Source organism: Gavialis gangeticus, unplaced genomic scaffold, assembly GCF_001723915.1.
Source record: "Gavialis gangeticus isolate Ggan-Ray unplaced genomic scaffold, GavGan_comp1, whole genome shotgun sequence".
NCBI lineage: Eukaryota > Metazoa > Chordata > Crocodylia > Gavialidae > Gavialis > Gavialis gangeticus.
The window spans coordinates 14,982,422-15,010,320 of NW_017728993.1; the positions used below are offsets into that span (position 1 = coordinate 14,982,422).

At 49.5% G+C, this 27,899-nt stretch overlaps 1 protein-coding gene across 1 annotated transcript; it reads left to right on the top strand.

The window, feature by feature from the left end:
* Nucleotides 1–1,796: 1,796 nt before the first annotated feature.
* CDCP2 (CUB domain containing protein 2) lies at nt 1,797–26,613 on the top strand. Its single transcript, XM_019528299.1, has 6 exons — nt 1,797–1,827; nt 10,739–11,086; nt 12,439–12,780; nt 13,573–13,926; nt 24,749–24,927; nt 26,000–26,613. Exons 1-6 carry the CDS (start codon nt 1,797–1,799, stop codon nt 26,315–26,317), a joined length of 1,572 nt encoding a protein of 523 aa, XP_019383844.1. The 3' UTR covers nt 26,318–26,613.
* The last annotated feature ends 1,286 nt before the right edge of the window (nt 26,614–27,899 follow it).

The following is a 27,899-nucleotide window of genomic DNA, read 5'->3' on the forward strand; positions in this document are numbered from 1 at the left end:
GGCTAATGCAATGTGGCACGAGAAACAAATCTTTCCAAACCAACACAAAGTCTTGATTATCCTCAGCTGATTACATCCGCCCAACAAGAGCCCGCACAAAAAGGGGAGCGTGAGCTGTCGAACAAGAACATTGTAATTCTCCAAGGTCTTGACGTTCTCCGTGAGAATCAGTTTCTTGCCCATGAGTCACAATCCATCTTCAATACGGTTTTTTTTAGGGAAATTTGCTATCTTTAGTTCTAGCGACCGTCTTTCAGAAACAACTGTGCTAGTTAGGCACCATTGCTATTCCACTGAGGTTTAAAATTCAGGTCTGATGGTGGGAGCCAGGGGTTTCTAGCATTACAAGTGGTTATGGATGCTTCCAGCCCAGCAGGAATCACCATCAAGGGGCTGGATTTTCTGAAAAAGCTGAGCACCAGCCCCTCAAAATGCAGCCCCTTAAAGTGTCTCAGGTTGAGCACCCAAAACATGGATCATCCAAAAGCACTCGTCATTTGCTTGAAAAATTCAGACTCCAGACTGTCATGGCTTTTTAAGACTAGATCACCTAGAATTTGTCTGTCTGCAAACAGACGTTGGCTTTGTGCCACCATAAAAAGGATTCCCCAGTCACAGCTGGGACACCGGTGGCTGTTGTCCCATGGGATTTGGTCCCAGGAGCAACAGAGGCCAGACCCTGTTGGACAACAGCTCTGGTGATATCTCTAGATGCCAATGAAGTGGATCAGCCATGCCAGGACACAGCCCAGCCCAGGTGATCCCATTTCAAATACAACATCTATTTCTGTCCTGTAGCATAAATTAAACGGGGTACTTCTCCCTTAGATGAAATGACATTTGCATAAAGATTACCGCTTTAAAGATTGCCTTAAGTAAATCATGTGCTTCCTGTGCTTTGTAGCACCTTTCTAAGTGGTATGATTCTTGGAGAACCTTCCTCAGCCTGTCCGTGTGAGCTTTCTCATTCTCATGGTGCCAACAAGTACTGAACATTTTTGTCTTAAGGCTCAAGAGTCAGCACCCAATTCTGCTCTCATTTTCAGCTCTGTAAATCACTTCCATCGGCTCAAAACAACTGGAAGTAAGCTAAGTGCTTAGAGCAAAAGCTCAAAACAGATTTTCCCCCATACAACTTGACTGCATGTTATATGTAAACGGTAAATCCCTCACAAACACATGCAGCGCTATTGTTGCAGTACACATCGAGTATATGCAGGACACACAGAGACACAGAAGGTACCAGACATGCATGTCTAAGCAGCGGGTCTACTTTACAACCTTCTCACATTACATTGCAAAGACTTAAGTTACAGTCACACTCAACTTACTGATGGGTCGGAAGGGAAAATGTTGTTCTCATACCTGCAGGCTGACTTGGTAGCTTCTGCTCAAGATGCTTTGGCAAGTTAAACATTAACGGGAATGAGTTAAAATGAAATGCAGCCACTTCTACTTAAAACGATGCACTCTGGTATATACAAAATGTGTTGCTAACACTCCTCCAGCTATTTATTCAGACTGTTGACTTTATCCAGTCCACCCTCCATAAACAGTGAGACAAATGAGACTTTCATTTCTTTCACTAGGGAGAGAGAGAGAGAGAGAGAGAGAGAGGGGGGTTATATAAATTGGATTTGCTTTGTTCTCCTTAAGTCTACTGATGAAACATTACTCTGTTCACTCTTAGAGGGCAAGGCTTTACATATAATAATTGGTGGGGAGGGGATGTTAAATTATTGCAGGGGTTTTATTTGCACTGGGATGATAATGGCAGTTGTTGTTGTTGTTAGGCAATGTCCAAAGACCACAAGGTCTCCTTCAGAGGTAATGCCAATGGAAAATAGCATGGGTGAGTGGCTGAGGAATGAACCAAGGAAGCAGGAGACATGGCTTTTATTCCCAGCTCTACCGCTGACCTGCTGTGTGACCTTGTCAAGTAAATTCATGGTCCCCATGCCTTTGTTTCTCCCACCACTTTCTCAGGACACAGGACAGTTTGTTGCTATCCATCTGCTCAGGGTGCAGTACAATGCAGTCCTGATACCGATTGAGGCCTCTACAGTCTGTCCTATGAATAACACTGGGAGACACGACATCCGATGTTTTTGGGTTTGCAATATATCTGGCCAGTTCTGTTCTCCAGGTAGTGGGCTTCTTCCTCTCCCAATAGAGCAGGGAAGGGTGTCAGGTTTGCAAAGCCATGGGATTGTCTGGAGCTCACCTGGAGGCTATCTGTGTGGACTGGACTCACAGGTAAGCCCCTTGGGATGGTACAGTTTGGGAAGCCAGGGTAAGAAGAGTGGCAGGGTCAGTGCTATTTGCTCTAGTAATCCTCACTCAGGTTGCATGAGGACAACGATGACTGACCCGGCGGGAGACATTCACTTTGTTGTACTGCTTGGATGCCCGTAGCTGCAGTTTGATGCTGCTGCAGGCCGCTGCATGGAGATGATGAACTGCACTCGCTTCCTCTCTCCTGGCTGGGAGACTGGGAAAGGTTGTGTTGTATCATCCACTGCTTCCACAGCTAGCCCCGTCAGGGAGCTTTTGCCTAGATACCAAAGTGATTCGCAACGGTAGTGTCTGGTAGTTTAGAAGTGGGATGAACACAAAGACATTGACTCCGAGCCTTGCCCGTGTGTTCCACAAAGGATGGGGGGAAGCCCAAATGTTTCTCTAGTTTAGGGCCTCTGAGCTCATGTCCATGTCCTGGGATTCACTTGCTCTTCCAGTAAGGCATAAGGCATTCAGGCATACTACATGGAGGGGTCTTGACTCCCACAGCTGGAGCTGTACTTCCCACATAGGGCTCTGGTTTCCTGGACTGTCAAGTACTTCCAGCACAAGGACCCCCTCTGTCACCTGAAGACATGGTGTTATCCTGAGCATATTGCCCTTATCAGATGATGCCTCCTTATGTGACACTTAAACATAGCTGCCCCCTGCATTAGAGTGACATAAGGTGATGTGAGCCCTGGGTTGGGCCTAACACAGCACCAGGTCAAATGCATACCAGTAAATGAAAGTTATTAATCTGTTCTTGTTGTTTATGGAGATTAGGCTAGGAAAAAGTCAACAGAGGAGTGACAGCAACAGTCCTAGAGGGGTAGCAATCTGTTTGCAGACAGCCGGAGAGATAAGCCATGCCTGTTAACGCACACAGTGTCACTTAAACATGGGATTTACTGCTTGGACACCACTCTTCTACCGTACACAGAAAGGTCGGTTTTGACCTGGCCCTCGGGAGATCTGGATTCAACATTTGGCTATGCCAGGGACAGGCAATTATTTTGGGCAGAGGGCCGCTTACTGAGTTCTGGCAAGCCATCGAGGGCCACATGACAGGCAGCCAGGGGCAGATAAATATTAATTTTCTAAATTTTTTAGGGGCCCCGTGGGCTGGACAGAATGGCCTGGCAGGCCGCATCTGGCCCCCCGGCTGCGTTTTGCCCGCCCCTGGGCTATGCCATAGGCTTTACAGGTAACTTTGGCATGTCATCTCTCTGTCTCAGGCACCAAACTGTAAAATGCGGTGACTATTTCCTTTCACCTTTTGCCTGTTTCCACCTGAGCCATCCAGGACAGCAGCTGTCTCCATAAGCAAGTACACTGATTAACAAAATGGGGCCCCGAGTCCTGCCAGGATCTCAGCATGGTTCTGTAATGCGACCGGGGCACGTAGTGCTTGATAGACAGTGAACGAGAGTACCGCCCTGCCGCCAGGAACATACAGTCCAAGACAGAAAAGAGACAGCGATTAAGAAAGGATGGGATGAATCAGCCCCAGGGGCTGAACCTGGGGGTGGCTTAATATTACTCATGCCCCTTGTTAGCACCTCTGTATTTCAGTGTATTCTGTTGAATGGCAGGTCAGGCTGGGGTGATGGTCAGGGCTGGGAAGCCAGTTGAAAGTCTTTTTTTTTTGTATAATCTGTTGGAAACAAATATTTCAGCTCATTTGCCACTAAGTAACCCTGCTTTGTTCTCGCTTTAATGTACCGAGGTCTCCTCTTTCAGCAGCAGCACCTATCAAGCCGTGTTCAGAGGCACTGTGCCCATCACTGGCAGTCTGAGTCTGCTGGGCTGGGAGGGGGTGCTGCAAGACCAGGCCAGGGGCTGTCAGTTGGGGTGCCCTGTCTCACTGACATTTAACCAACCAAATCCTGGGGAAACATTTTCCCCGCTTCCAGGCCTAGCTGTGCAGCACAACAGCCTTCCATTTTTTTTTCGACTGGGAGTATTGATTTTGCAGTGGCTACTAAATAACCAGCCCGACCCTTTGGCAGATAATTGAGCAAGTGCCTCTGTGTCAGAAGATCCCCGAGTCGTTTACACATGTGTTGCACGGCATCTCTGGGAATGGCACTGAAGCACAGTTTCCTTCGAAAATATGGACTAAAATATGTTCTCTGTTTGCCTTGCTTTTATCAACAGTTGGCTTTGTGCAGCGGGTGCCGCAGTATAAATCAAGCTAATTCCTAAGGTACTTCTCCGTGTGAAGTCTGAAATTCCCATTTTGGTTCACTATCTTGCATTGTGAACTAAATTATTTTCATAGCCCCTTCAGGGCGCATTGTCAGCCCAGACTTACTGCAGTTAGACACCATATCTGCAACATTAATATCTCTTCTAAATATAGTGTATTGACAAGGTATCTGGTATAGTGTAAATCCTAGGGACATTTGATCCAGATCATTAAAACTGAGTGAAGGAAGCAAGGAATAGATCAAGTTACTAATTCAAACAAGCAATGAATTATTCATTCCACTATTAATTCTCCCGCCCTCCTGCTTTTTATTTTCTTTCTCTCCTTCCCCCCCTACCCCTCTCAGATAGACAGCTTTGAAAATACTCTTGCTCCTTCATGACGGAAGATTTGTTTGCCTCATATCACAGCACTATCTGAGGATGCAGCATATTCACATCAGGTGTCTGGTGGCAATAACTTTCTGGTGTGTAACAAATAGGGTGAATGCCAAGAAAGGTAAGGATCTGTTCAGCTCTTCTCCACACCAGGCTGAAGTGACTCCTTTACGTTTGGACTTTGACTCCCAGCTGGGGTAATAGTTACAGGATGCTGGCAGTAGGTATGACCAGCTAGCAGTGGGTTTGCATTAACGATGCCTGTTTCTCTGGCCTTAATGTTTTGTTGGATGTATCAATATTTTACGTTGTTTCAGCTCCTGATCCTGGAAGCCCCCAACAGTCCTTACCTTCATATCTACATACCCACATGACTAGCCTCATAGGCAGTAATAGCACCCATTTTTATAGTCTGTGATTGCAGGTCAGGACTTATTATTATGCATTAGTCTTTTTTTTAAACTGGATTTACTCATTTTTATGCCTTCTTTAGTGATTGCTCGCTGTCTAGATAGTGTAACGTTTGTAGATGCAGCACAGGGCAGCACTGCTGCTTTTTCCTTAGTAATCAAGAGTTACTGCGGCATCTCTCCCTTCTCTTGCCCAGGTACAGGGGAGGGTGAGAGGTTATAAATGGACTGTTTGAAGTACAGGGGGACAGCCGAAAGGGCTCTCCTGGAGTTACTGGACTGGGGTAGTTACAGGTCAAGGATGGGATATGTTACCTTGCATGCAGGTCTTATGCAGGACAGCCCCGGGCCGGCAGCACTCGTGCTGTGTTTCGGTTGATTCATCCCACCTGCTTGTGCAACAGCGCTTAAGGGCTGGCTCTGCCGAAATCAGTGGGACTAGGCTGATTTCTACCAGCTGGTTACAAAGCAGGGGGGCAGTTGTGGCTTCGATTTTAGAGCGTAGAAATGTCGCATTTGACCTCCATTGCTAAAATCCTGTTACATTATCTGTAAGCACTGGCCGCATATCTTTACCTGTGTGTTTGGCCTGAGGGTGGCTCTTCTTTTGCACTAGCCATAGGATCAGATGGTTAAGAAAGCTGCTTGCTTGTTTTGGGGGCTGCACTTTTATTTTGCTTAAGCTTGGCAATCTGGTTATCTCAGTGTCATGGTCTGGGTAGTCTTCTGACACACGTGTTGGCAATTACAAACCCCTCTCTGCTCACTTCTCTAGATAAGCTCTGGGGAGAGTCCCAGAGGAAATGTCAGACAGAACTGGTGAGATTTGGTAGAGCTGGAAGCTGATAGCTCGGTTTTCTGGTTAAACTAGCTAGGAGGACCCACACTCTCCCAAAGGGTTGAGGACATCGGATACCTCTTGTAAAGACTTCAGTGAATCCTAATATTTGGCTCTGGAGGAGCAGCTCAGCAAAGGTTGAGGCCGTTTTGGTGCCGGGTTGTATTTGTAGCTTGTTTCTAAAAGGACTGAGGATGTGAATCTCTCTAAAGATTAGGCCTCATAAATTTGTTACATATACTCAGTGCTGCCTGGGCTTCTCCAAAAATTGCTTTCCCCATAGAGGCAGTGGCTACAGATGGGTGAGCTCTGCGGGGTTTCTCTACCCTGTTTGGTTCAGAGAAGGACCTGAGAATTTGGATGCTCATCCAAATACCCTCTTAGGTAGGAGGGCATTGTACAATCTGTGTCTCCCAATGGAGTGATGGAGCCAGAAGCATGCAAAGAGTGGAGTAAAGAAGTTAAGCTTAACTCCCTTGAGAGTCAAGGGAGTTGCTTCTGATTCAAGGAACAGGCAAAGTTCAGATCTGCTCTCCCTTAAAGAAGCCAGTAAGCACAGGAGGCATCCAGCTCCTTCAAGGGTCCATCCCAGGTCTAGGCTATTGCCTTGCTGGGAGATTATGGAGTGGGTACAGATTTGGAGCTGCTGCTTTCCCAGTCTGTGTTTATTTCCAACACACATATAGTTCCCATATTTGGGGAATGGCTCAAAGGAGTAAAGGCAGTAGTGCTTGTCCAGATGCAGTGCCAGGCCCCAAGTGGTACCAAAACCATCTCTGTGTCCAGCTTCCAGCACATGGCAGCATCCCAGCACGGCTGGACTCCAAAGAGCTTGGTAAGAGCCTGCCTCTGAGCTATCAATCAAAACCCCCGGTGGACTGGGGCATCAACACCCTCTGGACTTGGACTACCTAGGTCTGTTGGTGCTGGTCAAATGGGTCATGATCCTGTGTCATTCTGCTGTACTGTTACAGACCATGTCTAATATTAATTAGCTCCTAGGAGACTCAGCTGGGATTGGAGGCCCACTGCACTCGGCGGAGACGCTTGCTGCCCCAAGAGCTTGCAGGCTACGCTGAGGTGAAACACCAGCGTGGAGACACCAGGTCACTGACTCTCAACCAGGGGCTGAGGCACCCTGGGGTGCCTTGAGATCTTTTTGAGAGTGCCACACATAGGTGTCCAAGCGTGATTCACAAGATAAACCCTGAGATTTCAAATAGGAATCCATTCTGGCCACATTCTGCTCTGCTGGGGTCTTTCCGAATTCTTTGCGGCAGAAGAATTACTCTAGTGTTTTTCTGCAGTCAAAAATAAGTGCAAACTAATAGCTGGCATTTCTTGAGGGGAGCCCCGAGTCTATGAGAAGTGCCGTTAATCTAAAAAAGGTTGCAAACCGTTGGGCTAAATGGCTCACCCCAGCAGTCATTGGCAGAGCCAGGCTGAGAACTCGGGTCTGCTGCCTCTCAATCCTATGAAGCACCTGCCCTCTGCTCTGCAAATTGGAAGAAATCCAGTAGGATGCAACAAATTCCCCCTTGCTCCAAAGAGCTAGCATGCAGTGCTGACTGCTTATAAGACATTGTCCCTTATTGCACTCACTTAAGTACTTCAAAGCATAGAGCTATTCATTGATCAGTGGTTGTCTGTGCATTGAACTAGTAACCCCTCTTGCGGGCTCCCCTGTTAGAGAGTTATCTAAATAACATTGTTCTTTTAATGCCTTCCTTCTGTTACTTCACTGCCTGTCCCTGGTAATTACCACCAGGGATTGAGTGGTGTGTACACGCACACACAAACACACTTTAACTGTTTGCCTTGTGCTTGGTGCAGTGCCTACTTCCACGGAGACCCTCCTTCCTGCAGAGTTCACGGCACCGGAGCGGGTGTTGAAAAGCCAGGTGCAATGGTTGGCTATTGATTTGCAATAGACTTTGTTCGGATAGATAGCACGCAGACTTGTTAAGGAATCTACACATGTCCCTTTGAGGGCAAAAAAGGGTCTGTCTTTGCTTCCAGCTGCGATGTATCTGCTTCCCATACCCCCATATTTATCTAGTCCATTAGACTGAGCTGCAGGTTCCCCCCTCCTCTACCACCTGACTTCTTATTTTATAGTAACTATGCCTTGGGATAAAGATTTCATTAGAAAATCAATCTGTACATACATAACTCATTGTTAAATGAATCAAGCACTCAACCTTGATTTCTTTGAGCTTGAATTTTAAGATACCGCCAAGAAATATGTTTTTTTCCACCGGCATATTGGCATTTGAGGGGTGAAGGTTAAAAGGCTGTTGATGGAGCTGGTAGGCCTGAGTTCTGACCCATTTTGGCAATGGGTTCTCATGCCCCAGGTCCAGTGTTTGCATGCCTTTTTCAAACAAGCTCTCTCTTTGGACCTGGCTTCGGTCCAGCGTACTTCCATCAGTATAGAGAAACATGCAGTACTAGGTAAAACTAAGTGGTCCTGTCCTCTTTTGGCCTGTTGGAGAACTCCAGTGAGCCATTCATATGCTGGCTGTGTGATGGGGTCTCAGGACAGGTTTTTATGGTTCTTGGTGCTTCGTGATTCCTGATGTGCTAAGAAGATACTTTGCCTGGGCAGCCGGAGACAGCTACGGTGAGGAGGAATGGCTCCCAGCTGTTCATTCATAACAGCACCCTTTTGCCTGGTGGAGATCTCACTCATCAAGAGATGCTGCTCGTAATGTTGTCCGCACGGACAGTCTTTGCCTCCCAGGGAGGTGGTGGGTCCTGGAGTGTGAAAGCAGCTTGCCCGCCAGGTTGCAATTTAGGCCCGTGTCTATGTTACTTGCAAATTTGATCAACAATTTTTTTTTTCCCTAGCAAAAAGTAAAGACAGATGTGGCACAAAGGGCCACACACAGGCTTGTTTCCTCCAGGAAAATTTCAAGCAAGTAGAATGAGTTTTTTTAACAAGAAAAGCAACCTTGCATCACCGTGCGCATCCGTCCATAGGAGAAGTAGCAGTTGCAAAGCCGGGCCCTGTGATTCAGATGAGAGGTGCGAAGAAAGGAATTGTGAAGTGAGAGTGGCAGGAAGAGGGGAGAAGGGAGAAAGGGCAGAGCAGCGTACAAACACTGACCAAAAGCAAATAATTTGCAACCATGAATCGCTGCTACGTTTTGTACCAGTAAATAGCCAGGGAGCAGCAGCCTCAGCCCCAGGCTGCGTTCTGCTCTTGAAACCCACCTCTGGGCCTCTGATCCCTTCAGGCCAAGGTATGTTACAAGCAAAGACTCATAGAAAACGAGGGCTGGAAGGGACCTCAGGAGGTCACATCTAGTCCAACCCCCTGCTCAAAGCAGGACCAGCTCCAGCTAGATCATCCCAGCCAAGGCTTTGTCAAGCCAAGCTTTTAAAACCTCCAAGGATGGAGATTCCCCCGCCTCTCTGGGGAGCCTGTCCCAGTGCTTCACCACCCTCCTAGTGAGAAAGTTTTTCCAAACACAAGCAGTCCTCAGACTTATGACACAATTGGTTCTTGAAAACCGCGTCTTAAGTCAAAACGTTGTAACTTGGAACCAATTTTCTCATAAGAAACAATGTTATAAATGGGGGTTGGTTCCTGAACCAAGGCCTGGTACCCAATTTTCACCAAAAATACCCCAGAATTTTGTACTCGATCAATTATAGATGAGTAATATAGCTACATTAATGCATTTATATTGTAAATAGCAATCATATTGGTTTGGAAGGACTTCCTTGAGGTGACTTTACTGGGCTTTTTGAAGGGCTCCTGGCTGGATTCTTCTCGGGAGTCCTGGCTGCAGGTTTTTCTGGAGTCTCGTCTGCTTTTTTAAAGAAAGCGTCCCAGGAAGTTTGCACAGACGTTCTCCAGGGGGATGGAGGATGCAGTGAACTCGTTCACCGGAGTGGCGTCACGTCAGATTAAGCGTTGTAAAGTCAAAATTGACGTCATAAAGTCGAAACAGGGTGTCAATTTAGAAACGTTGTAAGTGCAAAACGTTGTAAGCTGAGGACTGCCTGTATCCAGCTTAAACGTCCCTTGCTGCAACTTGAGCCCATTGCTCCTTGTTCTCTCACCTGTCACCGCCGAGAACAGGCCAGCCCCATTCTCTTTCGAACCCCCCTTCAGGGAGTTAAGGGCTACTGTCAAACCCGCTTCAGTCTCCTCGTCTGCAGAATAAATCAGCCCAGTTCCCTCAGCCTCTCCTCCTAAGCCATGTCCCCCAGCCCCATCATCATCGTCACTGCCCTCCGCTGGACTCACTCCAACTTGTCCACGTCCTTTCTGTAGTGGGTGGCCCAAAGCTGGACACAGGACACCAGATGTGGCCTCACCGGGGCAGAACAGGAGGCAATCATTTTCTTTCCTTGATTTTTTTTTTTTTTTTTGGCAATGCTCTTATTAATGCAGCCTAGGACGCCGTTAGCCTTGTTGGCAACAAAAGCACCCTGCTGACTCATACAGCGTGACAGTCTGTACAGAAATCACTCTGCCCACCACTGAAATGAGTCACCTTTCAGGCAGCACACGGCTGCTGCTTAAGAGGACAAGGCAACCGGGGACTCTGGAGGTTCACAGAGCAGTTGCATATTCTGCTGTTTTTACCTGAATTGTTGTTGCTTTCTACAGGTGTCAAATGTGGGGAAGTTCTCTCAGCTCCTCATGGCAATTTCTCCAGCCCTAATTTCCCCGGACTCTACCCCTATGACACCGAATGTACATGGCTCATCGTGGTCACAGAAGGCTCCTCGGTCTTGCTAACCTTCAGCCACTTTGACCTGGAGTATCACAACAGTTGTGACTATGACTACATCAAAATCTACAACGGGGCCCGCAAGGACCAAGGGAATCTCCTGGGGACGTTCTGTGGCACGAGTGCCCCCCCGCAGTTCACGTCTTCCTGGCACGTCATGTCCATCATCTTCCACTCGGACAAGCATGTGGCCAGTCACGGCTTCTCCGCAGCTTACCAGAAAGGTTAGGAAAGGCGTTGCATGGAGTTTCCTCCAGAAGCTCACGAGTTCAAATGTGTTGGTGAAAACCTTCCAGGTTTGCTCTGTAGCACTGGGCACAGAGCGACTGTAACAAGAGCAGTGTTGAAGGAAACGGGATCCACCAAAGAATTTCACAGCATGAAATGATTAGGGATAGGAAGACCCCCCCCGGCCCCCAATAGATCGGCTCTACCCATGAATCCAGCCTTTCCGAGGCATCTGGATGAGCTCTAGTGAAGATGCCCCAAAATCAGTTGCAAGGCTTGTCTATCCAGCTCAAAGTGCTGTTCTGAACTGAAAGGGGACCTGGTAAAATCACAGGGCTCTGGGGGCAATTATATTCAGTTTACCAGGGAAAGGATGTTTTTCCTAACTGCCAGCCAGCAATTTCACCCTCTGAGAGTCAAACTGGGTCCTTCCTTCCTCTGACTTCTGCAGAAAAGTTCTGCAATCTATTATACCAGGGTTGCCCAAACGTCCAGCCCCACTGACAGGCTGGGTCAGTGACCCAGGATCAGTCCCTGGGCCAGATACCACGTGGAGCTTGTCCGTGAATGTGATCTGCACACCCAGATCCAGCCATGCGCTGGCCTGACCCCATGTTCCTGGCTCCAGCTGCACGCTGGCACAAAGGCCACATTCTCCAGCCTGCAGGGCTCCTCATGGGCTCAGAAATTTGGCAGGAGGGACATGGCAATTAACACTGCCCCAGATGTCCAGACCCTTGGGGCAGATGACTCAGCTCCACAGGCCAGGGGTTGAACACCCCTGTGTTATACCTGGGCCATTAACAGGATGCCAAGCGATAGCCGAGGGCAGAATTTGGGCCTGTAGTATGAAGTTAACGAGCAATGCCATTAATTGTGCAGGAGCATCATGTGACAGACAATTTTACATTGTAAGAAACAGGACCAGTACCAGGGCTGGAGCCATAGGAGTGTGTCGGTATAGCAGAGTCCCTGAATTAACACCTGAGCCTGTCTCCAAGCATATGCACTATAAATGAGTTGCTGTGATGTCAAGCCTTTGGTCATTGCCCGTCTACCATTAATTAGGGACCGCCTAAATTTTCATTCCTAGTTACACTATCGACCAGTACGACTTTGCCTCAGTTTCCAGGGGAGGTAAAGCATGCTCTGCTCTGCTCTGCTCGGAGCCTCTTTTCGTGCTGGAATGGGAGGTGGCGTCGTGGTCTTCCCCTCGTACGGCATTTGTTCCACTTTCTGAAGCTGGGACATACGCCTGGCTCTTCTACCCCCAAGCTTTGGGCTTTCTGCTTTCCTCTTGCTTTGTCTCGATGCCTGATACGTGTAACAGGACTGTGTTTGTTTCCAGATGTTTGCGGAGGGGTGCTCACAGGCCTTTCCGGAGTGATTACAAGCCCTGATTACCCAGAGAATTACCCCAACAATGCCGAGTGCCACTGGATCATCCAGACGGCTCCAAACTCTGTCGTCAAGCTGGTCTTCATTGACTTGCAGATGGAAAACAATGTGGAATGCAACTTTGATTACGTGGCCATCTTCGATGGGCCCACTCTGGGGGACGCGCACCTCAGCCGCTACTGTGGGAACATGAAGCCTCCTGATATCATCTCTTCCACCCACGAGCTCCTGGTGGTCTTCAAGTCAGACTTCAATATAGGAGGCCGAGGCTTCAAGGCCTACTTTTACTCAGGTATGGACAAACCCTGATGCCAGGTGAGTTTCCAGTATTGTGGGATGCCCTCTGTCCCTTCTCTTGCTCTCCTGGGCCATCACCCCTGGGTGTATGTCTCAGAAAAGGGATAGAGCTTTGCTGCTTCTCCACCAGGTCACCACCGGTAAGTTTTTCCCTAGCCCCCCTAACTGCAGCATCTGAGCATCTCCCACGTCTCTGTGCCTGTTCCCTTCCAGCCCCCCTGCGGGTTCAGGAACTTCACTGTACAGATAATGAACGGAGGTGCCAGGAGGTAAAGTGACGTGCCCAAGTTCACACGAGGAACCTGTGGCAGAGGCAGGAGCTGAACCCAGAGCTCTGGCTTCTAGTCAAGTGCCTTAACAGCAAGATCGTCCACTCCCCTTGTCCCCTTCAAGTCAATGAAAAAGCTCCCACAGACTTCAACAGGGCAACATCAGCCCATGACTCCTTTGAGCCTCTGCAAACCTGTAGGTGTGTAGAAATGGGAGAATGAGCCTTTTTCCTTTGTTGTTTGAGTGCACTGAACCTCCCTGACAAAAAGCCTGCTTGTGCTAATTATCATCATGATTTTTTACATCCTCGGCAGTCTGCCACCATCGTGCAATGTCTTCTGTCCCCGCTGGCTCCTTGAACACACAGAGCATGTGGCTATGAGGTGTCAATGTAGAAACGAGTACGGTTGCAACAGATTTTAGGCATAAAGCAAGTGAACTGCCCCCAGCAATCCTGACAGCCTCCCTGGGCTTGGGTTGGTTTGGTAAAGCGTTTCCCCCTCTCTTTTCTACCCAGCCGAATGCCAAGAAGTCTACACAGTCGTCAAAGGGAATTTCTCCAGCCCTCAGTATCCCAACTTTTACCCCAACAATATCAAATGTCAGTGGACCATCCAGCTGCCCCCAGGATACCGAATCAAAGTCTTCTTCCTGGACTTGGATCTGGAGGGACGGAACAGCCTGACAGATGGCTGTGATTACGACCATCTGGCAGTGTTTGATGGAGGCAATGAGAAGGCTTCCCTGCTGGGGAAGTGGTGTGGGAGAGAGATGCCATCTCCCATAATCTCCAGTGGAAACAAACTGCTGTTGGTCCTCCACACAGACAGGAACACAGCCAACAGGGGGTTCTCGGTAGTGTACATTGGAGGTAAGGCAGCACTCGATGCGTGGAGCTGTTTTTTCCTCTTCCTGTGGGTGTGCTGCTATTGCTTATTCTTTTGCTATGACATTTTGGATGGGTTTCAGGGCAAAGCAGCCCTGAATCCTGAGTACAGAGACAGCCAGGGAAAATTCAACAGCTTTGAGTTCCAAAACTGAACGCATCTTTGTGCACTCGCATTTGTGCCCTGGACTTGCACTAATTGCACATGCAAGCCAGGCAGAGTCAGGGAGATGTGTAACCGGCTCTTTGCATGTGCAGTTAGTTACTCAGCTGGACCTTTGCACTCCTAGCAAGTGCACATGGATTAGGCACTCAGCTGTTCATGCCTCTCCGGGTGGAAGTGAGTGCAGTGCGTCACAGGGTTGGTCAAACTCTCTTTTGGATATGTGTTAGGATGCTAGTTGGGTCCCATCGCACCCAACCCATTAGCTGTTAAGCTTTGTCACTCATAGCAGAGCCCAGTGCTGCCTACGGCTCGTGTCTCTAGGCATTTTCTTGAGGTGCATGCCCTGCCTTGCACCTCTTCGAAGGGCTGAGACCTCCTGTGCCCACTGCTTAGCCCAGGGGTCCTCAGCCTGTGACTTACAGGCAATTTTGAGATCCCCTGACAGTGTTTATGGGGCCACAGGTGAATTTTGCTTGCATTGACTGCGTGTTTCTTCAGAGACAGCAATGTTTGATGTTGCCTGTGGGGCATCATGTGCTCAGCACTTGTCCCCATGGGCTGGTGAAGTCGGGGGACCCCGGATTAGATTTGGAGATCGGTGCAGACCCCCAAGCTTGGTGCTTGCTTAAATGCCTGCTCTCCCAGAGCGCTGGCCTTGTGGGTGCTCTGGCTTAGGAGTTTACCTCTTCAGGTGCACGAGTGGTGTCTGCTCAGGGGCTCCAGGGGTGTCCGTCTTCAGGCGGACACCAGGTTCGGAAAGGTCCCTAACACAACTGCTCTGTACTTTATATGGTGCAAGAAAACAATTTCTGTCTCTCTCAGACCCACTCACTCACTTTATTTCCTGCCTCAGTTTCCCTGTCATTCCTGACCATGCTTTGGGATTTGAGCAGAATCTGCTACAGCATCCAGGATCCCGCCCCCCTCCTGCAGCTGCGAACTCCTCTGAATCACGGGCCCTCTTCCTTTTGCACCTGGTTTCCTCCTCCTCTCTCCTTAAAATGGCTGGTATCCTCCCTTGTATGGCTCCCACTCCTTGCTACCATGTTCCCCCCACCAATCTGTTGCTTAGTTTCTAGCCTAGATGGCAGAACCTGCCCCCCCAGCACAGTGGTTCTCAACCATCTTCATAACAGGACCCATTTGTAGACGTCAGTGGCCCCTCCCGACCTAGTAAGTAGTTTAAGTAGAAAACACACATGTAAGTTGGCCCCAAAATACTTAGTACTACAGGTTAACAGTCTTAATTTTAAAGACAGAAATCAACATCAACAGGAAAACATTAACAGCAATATCAACATGTGGCTCTTCATTACTCTCAAGTGACATTCATCATTGTGCAATTTGCACAATGCAAATTCCCGGTGCCCCCCAGTCCCAACCCACAGCTTCCCAGCACTGCTGGTGCCCCTCGCTCCCGACTTGCAGCCCCTTGGCCCTGCTGGTGCCCTTCACTCCCAACCCACTTCCCTCTGCCCCGAGGCCTCAGCTCCCCAGTGTGTGGGGCAGCGTGTGTGTGTGTGGGGAGAAGGGGGGATATGCCTGTGCCCCCCCAGACTAGTAGATTTGTGCACTGACAGCAGACATGGGGCTACAGCCTGGCACATGCACGTGGCATGTACACACATGCACATGGCACCCACTCCCCCAGCTCCAAGCAGCTCCTCGCAGGCTGGACCTTTGCCAGGGTGCAAGGGGAAACCTGCAGTTTCCCACATTTTTCTCCTTTAAAGGAGAAAAATCGATGATTATCTGCATTTCCCCCTGTTTTTCCATGCTTGTTTATGACCCTTTCATATATTCTTGTGACCTGCTTTTGGGTCGTGACCCATGGGTTGAGAAATGCTGCTCTAGCATACCCATTCTGCTGCCAAGGGAGACCCATTCAAACGTCAATGAGTTGTGACAGCCCCCAGCTCAGACAGAGCCACGTGGCTAATCCTCTGAGGGCCCATTTCCCACTCCCCCAAACGGTCTCTAGAAACAATTTAACTCCTTGAAGTTAGCACAAGATGAAACAGGTAAAACGAGTCCCCTGCCATATGGCATACAAATAACACAGACATCTTCCACGTTCCCCTCAACAGGAAATATTTCTGCTTTCGTGACTTCAGCTGGGAGTCAGAATGGGAAGGACACGTTTTAAAAATGAACACCATGGGATATAGTGCCCCTATTCACTGCTCAAGGGCTCCAGACCCTTCCGAGCTCTCACCCAAAGCATAAGGTCACATTCATGCCGGGCGCCTGCTTACCTAGGGAGCTCTACCAGAGATGAGTTTGGCCAACACAGCGCATAGACGAGTGGCAAACTATGACCAGAAAACACAGTATTTCCTTCCCGTGCACCCAAGCCTGATCTTCCTCTGCTTCTTATTTACCACTGTAGCTTTTACAGTAAATGACTTCCTTTTTTATTCTATAAATACTGCCCTTACCCTGACAGGCATCCTATGAATGCCTTATAACAAGGTCCCCAGTGCCCTCTTGCCCATGGTGAGCTCTCAGAAGCCAGGTCCGTAGGCAAGGGCTCTGGAGGAGACGCCGATGGATGGCCATTTATCTTACAGGGCCCTAAGGGGGGTTTCTTGTACCAGGCTCAGAGCCACATTGGCACCGGCTGGTGCTGGAGAGGGGATACTGGGCTAGATGGACCATCAGCATGAGCCAGCTTGGCAGCTTCATCGTTCTTGCGGGGGGGTCACAGCCTAGTGGCAGCGTGGCTTGGCTGCCTGGCTGGAGCTTTTTGAGGTTGGGCTTTGCTCTGAATTCTTGCTGGAGGCCATGGCTTACTAACCCAGCTGTAAAGAGGTCTGGGGTTATTTGGACTGAGTCGTCAAAGGCAACGAGATATGATGCTGGCCCCATCATTCCCTCGGGTGTCATTCAAACGTCAATGAGTTGTGACAGCCCCCAGACTACCAACAGTGATGTGCCCAATGTGGGACCTACCTGAGGTGGACCTTCGACTTTGTAATGCATTCTCCCTTGTCCTGGCAGTCCACTCTCGGAGCTGACACCAAGAGTAAGGCTGAATTGCTCTGGCTTGTGTTGTGCAGGAAGTCAGCTCCTGCAGCTTTACGTGTCACCTGAAGTGTCACAATGGGACCTGGTTGAACCTGCTCTGGCATTATGATTTATGTCAGCCAAGCCACCTACATCTGCAGGGGCATCTCCTGCCCTCCAAACAGCTGGGAGCTAAGAGAACAAGCTCCATCAGGAGACCATTTTTCCTGACCTTCAATGACCATGAGCAGTCGCAACGCGACTCCCCTTGCGCATCCTACCGGGAGGTCTATCTAGACCTCAGCAAGCATTTCGCACTCTCCTGGAACGGTCTCTTGGGCATAAATTGTCCCACGTACTTCGTGTTTGGGGGCCAGATTTTATTTGCCAAGCCATTCAAGTAACACAGCGTTACCAACAAGTGTCAAGTCTTTGGAACGGGCTCAAATCAGCTTAGTCTCTCTTGCAAGTTAAACAAAAAAAAAATCATGGCTTTGGCAGGCATTGCTTTTCCAGCTGCAAGTTCAAAGCTATGGAGATGGTGGGTGGGAGGATCAGCCCCACGCTCCCTCTCTGTACAGTGCTTCTCATATATTTGTCAACCTTTGCGCCTCCTCAAAAGCTGGCAAATTTATGGTATTTGCTGTATTTCAAGATAATTGCGTTCGAGCTGACCTGGGTGTCGGGGGATGATTCATACCCTATTTCTGCGCAAGATGATCCTCTCTGGGTATGCAGGAGGCTACTAGTAAAGGAGCAGCCTGCTGCGTGTTTGCAGATGGGACTAGCACGGTGTATGCTGTGCCTGTGCGGTGAAACGACACGTGTTAAGTAACCAAGTCTGAGGTGGAGAAGAGCAGCCACTGCTACTGTTGCTGTCGTCAAGGTGGAGCCCGGGTTGTGATTACAAACCTGATGTGTGCAGGGTTTTATAACCCAGCCGCAGAAGTTAATTCCTGTTCAAAGTTGGCGCAACGAAAAAACCTCAGTGTTTTGCTGGTGCCCCCAACGCAGGAGCCTCCTGGGCTCTGCTGCCCACTATTCGCTGGCAGTGGCTGGCTGGGTTCGGACATGGCCGTGACTGTAAAATTGTTGGCTTCATCCCGTTTTGCAACCGTTGCATCAGCTTCCTCCGTGGTGATCGGATTCGGGGAAGACCCCGTGCAGACAGAGGAGGGAGGATGGTGGGAGTCAGAAGGAGACGCTTCTAATTTCTGCTCTGCCCCAGACTTTCTTTGTGACCTGAAACGACTCACTTAGCCACCCTGGGTCTCAGGTGATCGCTTGGTAAAACCTTTCCCTACACAAGGGCAGTGAGGCTGGATTCATTTCTGGTTGAAAAGTGAGCTGGGATCAGCGAGGGGAACGTGCAAGAGACTCTGGGGGAGGCTCCCTGCGTCTGCTCTGAATCCGATCGCCTGAAGCCTGCAGCGGACGAGCCTGCCTTGCCTGTCACAGTGTAGCGTTGGTTTTTATAGCAGCATCTCCTTGCTCCAGTTGGTAGCCTGATACCAGCCCGAAAGGGGTGTCCCATCGCGGTACTGTCCCTTGAGTTGGCAAGTCGCCGATGAACGGGAACACACAGGACTAAAAAATAACCCCCATTTGCAGGCGTCACCCAGAAAATGGAAATAACTGGACAGATTGCACTAGCTCATTACTCAGAGAATCTTTGCCCCAAACTAACAAAACCCAGAGCAGGTAAGGAGAGAGGTGCCCGGAGAAGTGAAGTGGCTTGCCTAAGGTTGGTGGGACAGCCTGCGTCTGAGCTGGAAAGTGAGCTCGGGCCTCTCGCGTCTCCCCCACCAGCCGCGTTTCGTAAACAAATGTGATTAACATGCAGTTGTGAAAGGAAGAAATAGAACATGAAACCACTGTCTTCCTCGGTAAATGAACACGGCATGTTCGTTTTGCGTACTGGCTAATGATTTATGCAGCTGCAGCTGCTTGTAATTAAGAGTCTGTGTGGTACAAGCCTACTATAAACATCCTCTGCAAAAGACGGGACCGGCGTCTTGATGAAACGCCGGGTTGCTTCTTCTTGTGTCCAATGAGCCCCTCGCATGGCATGCTTGGGCTTTTCCTTGGGAAGAGGTTCAAATAGACAAGTTACAGCTCAAGAACAGAGGGGTGGCCAAGGGTTCGGCCAAGGGCATGTGAGGTCTGCGTCCTTTACCTAACCCTGCCAAGAGCTCCTCGCGGCACTTGAAGTCCCCATCTCAAGGCATCGCTCGACTATAAAGAGTAGGAACTGCCTCTGACGCTTACATTTTATATGTACCACAACCAGCACACTTAGTGCAGGCCTCACACAGAGGCAGCCTTAGGGGTGGGTGACACGGATGACCACCCAGGGTGCTGCAGTCAGGGGGGCACTGAACGCACGCACATGCACACACACACGTGAGCAGCCCACACTCACAGCAGCACTCTCCCCACCCCGCCCTGCCCTGGCAGATCCCTGCCCCTGCCTGCCTGGCGCTGACTTGGGGGTGGGAGGCACCAAAATATGTGCGGCGGCACCCAAACACGAGTTCACCCAGAGCGCCATTTTCCCTAAGGCCAACTCTGGCCCTACACTTCGTTGGCTCTCCTGGAATACAAAAAGGCTTGGCAGGATTCAATGTTTGTTGGTAAATGTTGATAGACATCAGTTTCATCTCACGGACCGATGAAAAAATATTTCCACCATTAATAATCAAAATGAATAGAAAGGGGACATGAAAACAATGGCTGATGGAGTGTGTGGTGACAGGGGGAGCAGTCCTATGAACTGTGCTGATGGTAGTTTCGATTGCAACTCCCAGGAGCCACAGGGGACTGGGAGCCAAGGAAGAGGAAGTGACAAAGCAAACAAGGGAGCTTCGGGTGAGCAAAGTCAGAACTGATAGCAGCTCTGGCGGCAGTCCTACAGCGGTTACGTTTGTCATTAATAAACTGTCTACTCCCAAGACTCCTTTTGGTACAATCCTGAAAATTTAAATCCATAAAAAAATGAAATAAATGCTTAAAAATAAACATCAATACTAGCTGTCAAAGTGATTAAAAAATAAAAGGTGTCTATGGATGTGCACAGGGATGGGGCGTGCGTTTAAATTGGAGTGGTTCCCAGAGAGCTGCTTTAATTAAAACACCTCACCATCATTTGTATTAAGCACCGCACATTTCAAAATGGCCTCAGGGGGCGCTTTAACTAAAGCTCATTCGATGAGTTTTATTTAAAGTGCCCTTGCAGCTGTTTTAAAATGTGGGACACTTAATACACGTGATGGTGAGACACACTGGAGCGGTCTCATTAGAACTCGATTAATCGAGTCTGTTCCGATGCGTTCTAATTAGAACACAAAGGCGCACGTGTATAGGCGCGCAACAATCGAACTCGGCCAAGCCTAAATATCAATAATAAACACATGTGGACTTGAAATTGCTCTCCTGAGCTTTGTATGCAGTCAAAGAATGAGAGCCTGTGGCAGTAGGAACACTGGGACTTTTTATATTGGCATTATCACCAAGGGAGTTGCCTTGGTGGCAATACAACACAGAGAGTAGGGTAGAAGCAAGCACTGAAGGCAGTGGAGTTTCGGTACTATTGTGCACTGGTCAGCACTGGGTACCGGACATGAAACCATGTCAACAGAAATCAGAGGGCTGGATCGGCTCTGTATTTCTTTATTCCATATAAATATTTTCCTTTCCAGCTGGCCCATAAAAGGAAGCAAATTGGGTTGTGGATGTGATTTATGGTCATTTAAAAGAAAGTCTTCCAGCAGGGTGAAAGGATCCATTTTCTCTTCCTCCTCTTGATCTAATGCACTCTAGTTATTTGGTAAATCTTTTAATGGTTTTATAATGTACTGAATGTAGCCAAGTGACACCATTTTTTCATGTTGATTGTATTGCATCTTATCAGTTTCATAAGCCTGAAATTCTAACAGAGTTAGAATAATTCAATAATTTATATTGCTGAAGTGTTTGGTTTGAACCGTGATAAGCGCTACCTTTGATTGCTCTGGGTTTTTCTTTCTGAGAGGCTTATGCATTTGTTCTTTGCATGTAGAAAGCCCACACACTTTGCTGGCAAACATGGAGGTGATCATAGCACTGTAGATCAGGGGTCTGGTTCTCCATTATCCTGCTCCTCATTGAGGCAGTCACGCAAGTGCATAGTTGGTGCGAAATGTGGCTGGTGGCATTTTAGATTCAGTGTGCATGAAGCAAATTGACTCACAGGCCACATCCACATGGGCGTGAATGCTTGGTCGCACAGGGACAACTAGCAGTGGGACACCTTGTGCTGCTGCTACTTGTTCCCAGGGAACACCTAAGTCACATGCTGTCTGGCACATGGCAGGTTACTCCAGGTAGGGTAGAGGAGGCTGGGGCCAGAAGCTTTACCTGGGGTCCTGGGGGGCTTCTGGGGCTGCCACTCAGATCCTGGCCAGCAGCTGGAGTGTGGCTCTGGCCGGCCAGGCTCCGGTTTTAAGTGGCACGTGCTGCCCCTCATGCGCCACTCCACTTCTTTTTGCACATTTTTTTTTACCCTTGGATATCCAGGGGTCAAAAAAACCCCCACGTGCTGCTACCTTGAAATGCAATGAATGGCTGAATATGAGGTCTGTGGCGCCGCAGACGTGTCTGCAGTGCCACAAAGCTCACAGCCACGGTCATCTGGACACGGCCACAGAGTCGAAACCAATGAAGCACAAGGCCTGGAGCATGTTACCCCATTGGAGTTCATTGCAGCTTCTAGGCCATCTTTCTAACACCCTGTGAAGTAGCTGTTTTCCCCCTTTTTTATTGCAAATGTGGAGATTTGTCATTTGTTCCAGTGAGGAGAGGCATCCCCAGCGGAGCCAGGGATTCCCGGGCTGCAGCCTTGTTCATTTGCAGAGACTGTGCTGAGTCCTGGTTAGCTGAACGCAGGGCAGTCAGACAGATGAGGGTGTTTCTAGCTCTGCATGAACACGCTCTTAGAGATGGCATCTCCCAGACAACTCTGTCCAGGCTTTGCCTTCCAGGGGTGGGCAAAATGCGGCCCGCGGGCCAGATGTGGCCCGCTAGGCCATTTTATCCGGCCCGCGGGGCCCCTAAAAAATTTAGAAAATTAATATTTATCTGCCCCTGGCTGCCTGTCATGCGGCCCTCAATCGCTTGCAAAACTCAGTAAGTGGCCCTCTGACTAAAATAATTGCCCGCCCCGCCTTAGTTTCACATCACTGTGTCGGTGCAGGCTGTGCCGGTGCTTCCCTCTACTCTCCATCTCTGTCCCAATATGTTCATGCTTGCTTCTCTCTCTTGCACACATACACACACCCACACTCCCACACATGTGCATGTCCACCCAGCTAGTTCACCTCAAGTGGCCTGTGCTGGCTTAGAGACCACTATCACTTCAAAGAAGAGTTTCACAGTTTCTTTATGGCTACCCAACATGAGGGGTAGCGGTCTCCCATTAGGCTCAGTGGGCCTTTACCAAAACTATGAGGGTGTTCTGCCACATCCCATTTTCTAAAGGGGGCCACTGAGAAGAGAAGAGGTTGCCTGCTTCACTCAGATGTACTCCCATACTAGAACGTGGGAGACCATGGGCTTTTGGGTACGGGCTTCGCTCTGTTCAGCCCCCTAGCACTTGAGATGTTGGCCTGATACGCTAAGCTGTTCCACTCCTGAACGGCCGCTGCTCCTGCCTGGTGGTGATTGGCATTATGCTTCACAAAGGGGCAGGCACAGGAGTGTTGTTGGAGATAGAAAATATATGAAAATCCCACTTTTGGGACTTGACTAGCTAATAAATGCACAGGCTGGGTCTGCATTTGTGAATAAGATGGAGCTGGACCAGTTTGTGGTATGGCAGTAGGAAGGGACTGGGGTCAATGACCCAGGGGGTCTCTTCCAGCCTGAAGCTCACAGGGTCCAGGTTGATGTGTGTGTATGCATGTGATGAGTGGTATGCCAGCCTAAGCCACAGTGTCCTTAGAGGACTCATGAGGTCCTAATAGAGGGTTGAGGCCACATAGACCAGCATGGGGGTGATCCTAAGCTGCACTGCCCCATGGAGACAGGAAAGCAGGGCACTCCCAGGTGCACATAGCTTTACACCTCCTGCCAACCTCCCTTCTGGGGTGTTACCTCTAGATGGCTCGTTCTGCTGGCAGGCAGAGGGGTCATAGCCTGGACTGTCCCTCCCACCCCCCTCTGTCTTGGGCTCCTAGATGCATGGAGAAGCTTCAGCACAGCCTGGGGCACAGGGAAAGGGGATCTGTCTTCTCTGGCAGCCTAGGAAAGGTGTAAGGCAGGGGCGGCCAACCTGCAGCACGTGTGCCCCAAGTGGCACAGGCAGCCTCTTTGTGGCACGTGGCAGATAGGGCAGGGAGCAGGAAGCAGAGCAGCAGCTCAGGCAGGGGAAGGGGATTGGAGGGACACTCAAGGAGGGCGTAGGGATTACTTGGTGGCATGCCTGCCAAAATGGTCGGCCTCCCTGGTTTAAGGCATCCTTTACTCTCTGCTGATGATGACCCATGCGCAGGGACCTAGTGAAATCACAATTTTGTGAATTTCATGAAAAATGCAAAATCTGGCATTGCCTGCAAAAGTGGGCAATATCTGAGCTGAGCTGAGAGGGCTGCCTGTCATGCCTGTCATGCAGCCCCACCCCTCTCCAATTGGCGGCCACACGATGTACAGTCCTCACAACCAATCAGTGCCAAGGGGTGGGGCTGTATGACAGATATTCCTTGCAGCCAATCAGCATTGAGGGACAGGGTGGCCACTGGGGCCCCTTGGCCAATCAGGCATGGGGGGCCCACCATGATCAGCCTGCAAAAATGGCAGCCAGTCCTGCAATCTCCCCACGAATTCAGCCAGGCGCCTCTTCGAGTCACGTAGCTGCCTCCCCATTCAGAGGTCTGGTAGAAACACCCTGAGTATCAATCATGTGTCTGCGGACACAACTGATGTTTAAAGCCAGCCGTGCCACGAGTGAGTTACCAGCTGGCCTGGAAGGTGTGTCATGGGGCAGGATCTAGGATAACTAAGTCTCAAGATATTCAGGCCCTCCTGAAACGTGCCAAAGACTTTAACCACACACCGAGACAGAGATGCATGCGTATTCAGCTGTGCCCCAGTGGATGTCAGAGAAAAATAATAATATTTGTATTATTATAGAATAATTATATAGAAAATAATTAAAATAATAATCCTGCCAGTAACTTTGGGGAACTTTTTCTTTGCCCTCTGGTTTCTGAGCCTTTAGGTGACACCTGAGTCAAGTGCTCAAGTTTTTCTCTGTTATCATGGGGGCTTGTAATGTTTCCTAGGCTTTCTAAGGGAATGCAGAGAGCCTCGCCTAGTCACACAACTCCTAAATACCAAAAACAAAATATCACCAGACTCTCATTAATGTGAAAGTTGGCAGCTCCGGGGCCCTTGGACCTGCATGCCAGAGCAGACTGTTTTGTTTCATATGTTGATAAAAAAAACTGTTGAAAATAGCTGTAAAAATACTCTACACTGGAGAAATACTCTCTGCTTACAACATCTGTTGCAAACTACAATATTGGAAACAATCCCCTCTCCTTCCAGTTCCTCGCAACTTTTGAGATGAACTTCTTGCTTGTGTTCTTCTTCCCCCTCCAGTTGTGCCCATGAACGTCAGCTGCACGCGCACAGACTTTCAGATCCAGATCCCCATGAGGTCTCTGGCTCAGCTGGAGAGAAATAAGATCTACTTAGGGACTCCCTCCTGTCCTGCCCAGGTGGTCGGCCTGAACTTCAGGATCCACACAAGGTTCGACACCTGTGGTACCGAGTCCCAGGTAAGCAATCAGCATAACGCGGTATGACTCGTAGTCCCCTGCAGTAATGCAGTAAACCCTGCTTCTATCGAGCTACATAGTAAGAGTTTGTTCTGCAAGATAAACAAAATGTGGGGAAAAAGAAGTATTTTCCCTAATTTATAGGCAGGGGCTGATGTTCAAAGCGATGCCTTGGCAGAGATCAGTTTTGCCAGATTGGATTGTGATATTTTTTTCCTTTGGACAGTCTGACCCATCTGCTGTGTGAATGCAGAGATGGGACAAGGGCCAAAAGAGCCCGAGGAACCCAAACTCAGTGGCCATCTTCAGTATTGCCAACTCTCAGGATTTTTGGTGTTGTTCTGAAAGTCTATGCTTTGGGAATGTGAAAACCTTAGTTTTTTCTTTTATATATGTTTCTATTTATATACATATATATAAGAAAGAGCTACGTTTTTCACATTCCTGAAGTGTAGACTTCAACAGCAACACCAAAAAGCATGAGAGTTGGCAGTACTGCAGCTTTCAGCAACGTGTCTCAGCATGTGGCCCAGGACAGAGCCCAGGTTGAACCATGCGACCTGTCCTGTTATGACCGGGCCACTGGCCTGCTTTACAGAGGAGGGGAACACCTGGTGCTCTTGTTGAAGTCCCTGTGGAAATAAAGCTACATCTTTCTGGGTAGTCAGAAGACATGAATCCACCTATTTTTTGCCTCCTAGTCTAGGCTCAGACACGGGCCACGGTCACTGCAGGTGAGACACGTGTCTGTCAAGATTGATCTGTCTACACTTGGTCATGTCTCAGAGTAAGATGATGGACTAGGAGACCTGCTGAGATCACTTCAGGCCCTATATACCTTCCTGACTCTAGCTCTTAGCACACATTTGAGCCACATGCTTTTAAGCTGTTGGCAACAAACCACTGTGAATACATTGCACCCAGTCTTTGTCTCTTAAGATACTAAGGCTCGGCATCGTCTGAATGTTGCTATGTTGTGGGCGTGGGGTTTTTTGTGGCTGAAAATAAGATATTAATTCACCAAACAAAGACAAGTCAAATACAAAACTGGGCTTTAACACCTGTCCCACAGAAAAGAAACAACACATCCATGATCGTTAGCATCCTGTACATCAACTTTTCATCAGGAGACCAGGAGGATGTTCACAAGTACGAAGTGCAGTGCGAGCCCAAAAAGAAGGAAGCCTCCGTAAACCTCCTCTCAGGCTCCGATCCCTACCGGCTAAGCCAATACGCCAAGAACCTGGTGGAGTCCCAGCAACAGGACACCGAAGCCATAGACACCTACGAGATCAAGAGCCAAGACACCAGTGACATCGTCTTCATTAGCATCTGTATCCTTGCCGGCATCCTCATGGTGATTGCGGTGGTTGGGCTAGTGTTGCTATAGGAGCCTGCCTTTAGGAGTTGAGTCACTGAGGCCCGTGCTCCCTTCTCTACTGCTCCCCCCTTCCCTTATCACAAACTGACCTTCATAACCAGCATCCTGAAGACACTGGGCCACAGCCTGTTCCACCTGTTAGGTGTCTTTGGGCATCTAGACAACTAAGAGCATGTCTGTACTGCTTTTGCAGAGCTACCAGGAAACACACCCCTGCACACATCTCTTCTGTGTGCACACAAACCCCAGAACAAAACCATGAAGCTGCCCTGAGGACACTTCTCCAGAGGAAGCCTGGTCCTCAGTCAGACAGGGCTTGAACCACTATGTCCCATTTCCAAGCTCCCCACATACCAGGGCACGAGCTAGCTAGGGCCTAAGCATCCCCCAGCCCTACTGCTGAAGCTGGCTCGCTGGCCAGTTCCAAGAGAAAGGGTCCTGGAGCAAGAAGACGGTGCTCCTCTGTGGCCCAGGGAGGAAGTGTTGCCCTGGGAGGGAGACCCGGGTCCCGGCGCCAGGACATTTTCTGCAATGACTGATCCATCAACAGCACTGGGAAACCAAGCTGGGAGCAGGGGCCAGAGCCCAGGTTTCCCTCCATCCCAGCCCAGTGCCAGCTCACTAAGCCAGCTCCTTGCATGCTGGCTTCATAATACTTTCCCTCTTGGCTTACCCATGGCTCATCTTCAACAGGGGGGTTGAGGTGCCTTCGCCCCCTTCCCTCTACCCAGCTCACATGCTGGTAGATAAGACAGTTTGCTGGGAAGTGGGAGCTGTAGGTTCAACCCCCTTCTGGCTAAGGAGAGCCTCAAACCTGAGGTTCTTCCTCCCTGGGGAAGTGCTCTCACCACAAGTTTGTTGGGCTAAGTGGTGGGTCATCTGCCCTCCTCCACTGTTATTTGGATGTTTCCCTCTAAGTCAGGGGTGGGCAAAACGATGGATTCAGCCTGTGGCCAGACTCCATTTCCCAGTAACCCAGCCCCATCGCCCGGCTGCCCCAGCCTGTCCACCCCACACCTACTGCTGAGGGCAGGACCCGCGCGGGCAGGGTGCACAGCTGGGCGGCTGGGATGGGGCAGTGGCTGGGAGTGAGACAGCTGGGCAGGGCCAGAGAGACCCCAGGATTTTGGGGCAGTGACAATGCGGGGCAGAGCCGTGATCTGCTGCCCACCCGACCTTGGTAGCAGCAGCCAAAGGAGCCCCCGCCACAGGGCAGCCAGAAAATGGAGTCCACCACAAGCTGGATCTTGCCTGTGGGCCCTATTTTGCCCACCCCTGCTAAGTGGTCTGGACTCCTGTATGGGACACAACAGAGGGAGCTCTGTTCTTTCCCAAGTGGATTAAGCTCACAAAGGCGACCCATTGTGAGAATAAGGAGTCATGTACTTTCACAGGCAGGTTAGGGAGCAGAGAACGGGAGAGCTAGGGGACTCCCCGGGTGCCTTTGGGTTGTACTCTGGGCTGGGATGAGTCATTTCTACCTTAGCTGTGGGAAAGGTTTGGACCCAAGCATTTCAGTATGATCTTGTTCCACCCTGGTCGGGTCCCCGAAATCCGTAACATGTCTCTGCATCACAGGCCTTCATCCTAG

Excerpts from the sequence above, each read along its gene's own strand:
- CDCP2 (XM_019528299.1), top strand. The coding sequence starts at position 1,797 with ATGTCCAAAGACCACAAGGTCTCCTTCAGAG. Across the intron at positions 1,828-10,738 it reads CCACAAGGTCTCCTTCAGAG|GTGTCAAATGTGGGGAAGTT; the intron begins GTAATGCCAATG and ends TGCTTTCTACAG. Across the intron at positions 13,927-24,748 it reads CTCGGTAGTGTACATTGGAG|TTGTGCCCATGAACGTCAGC; the intron begins GTAAGGCAGCAC and ends TTCCCCCTCCAG.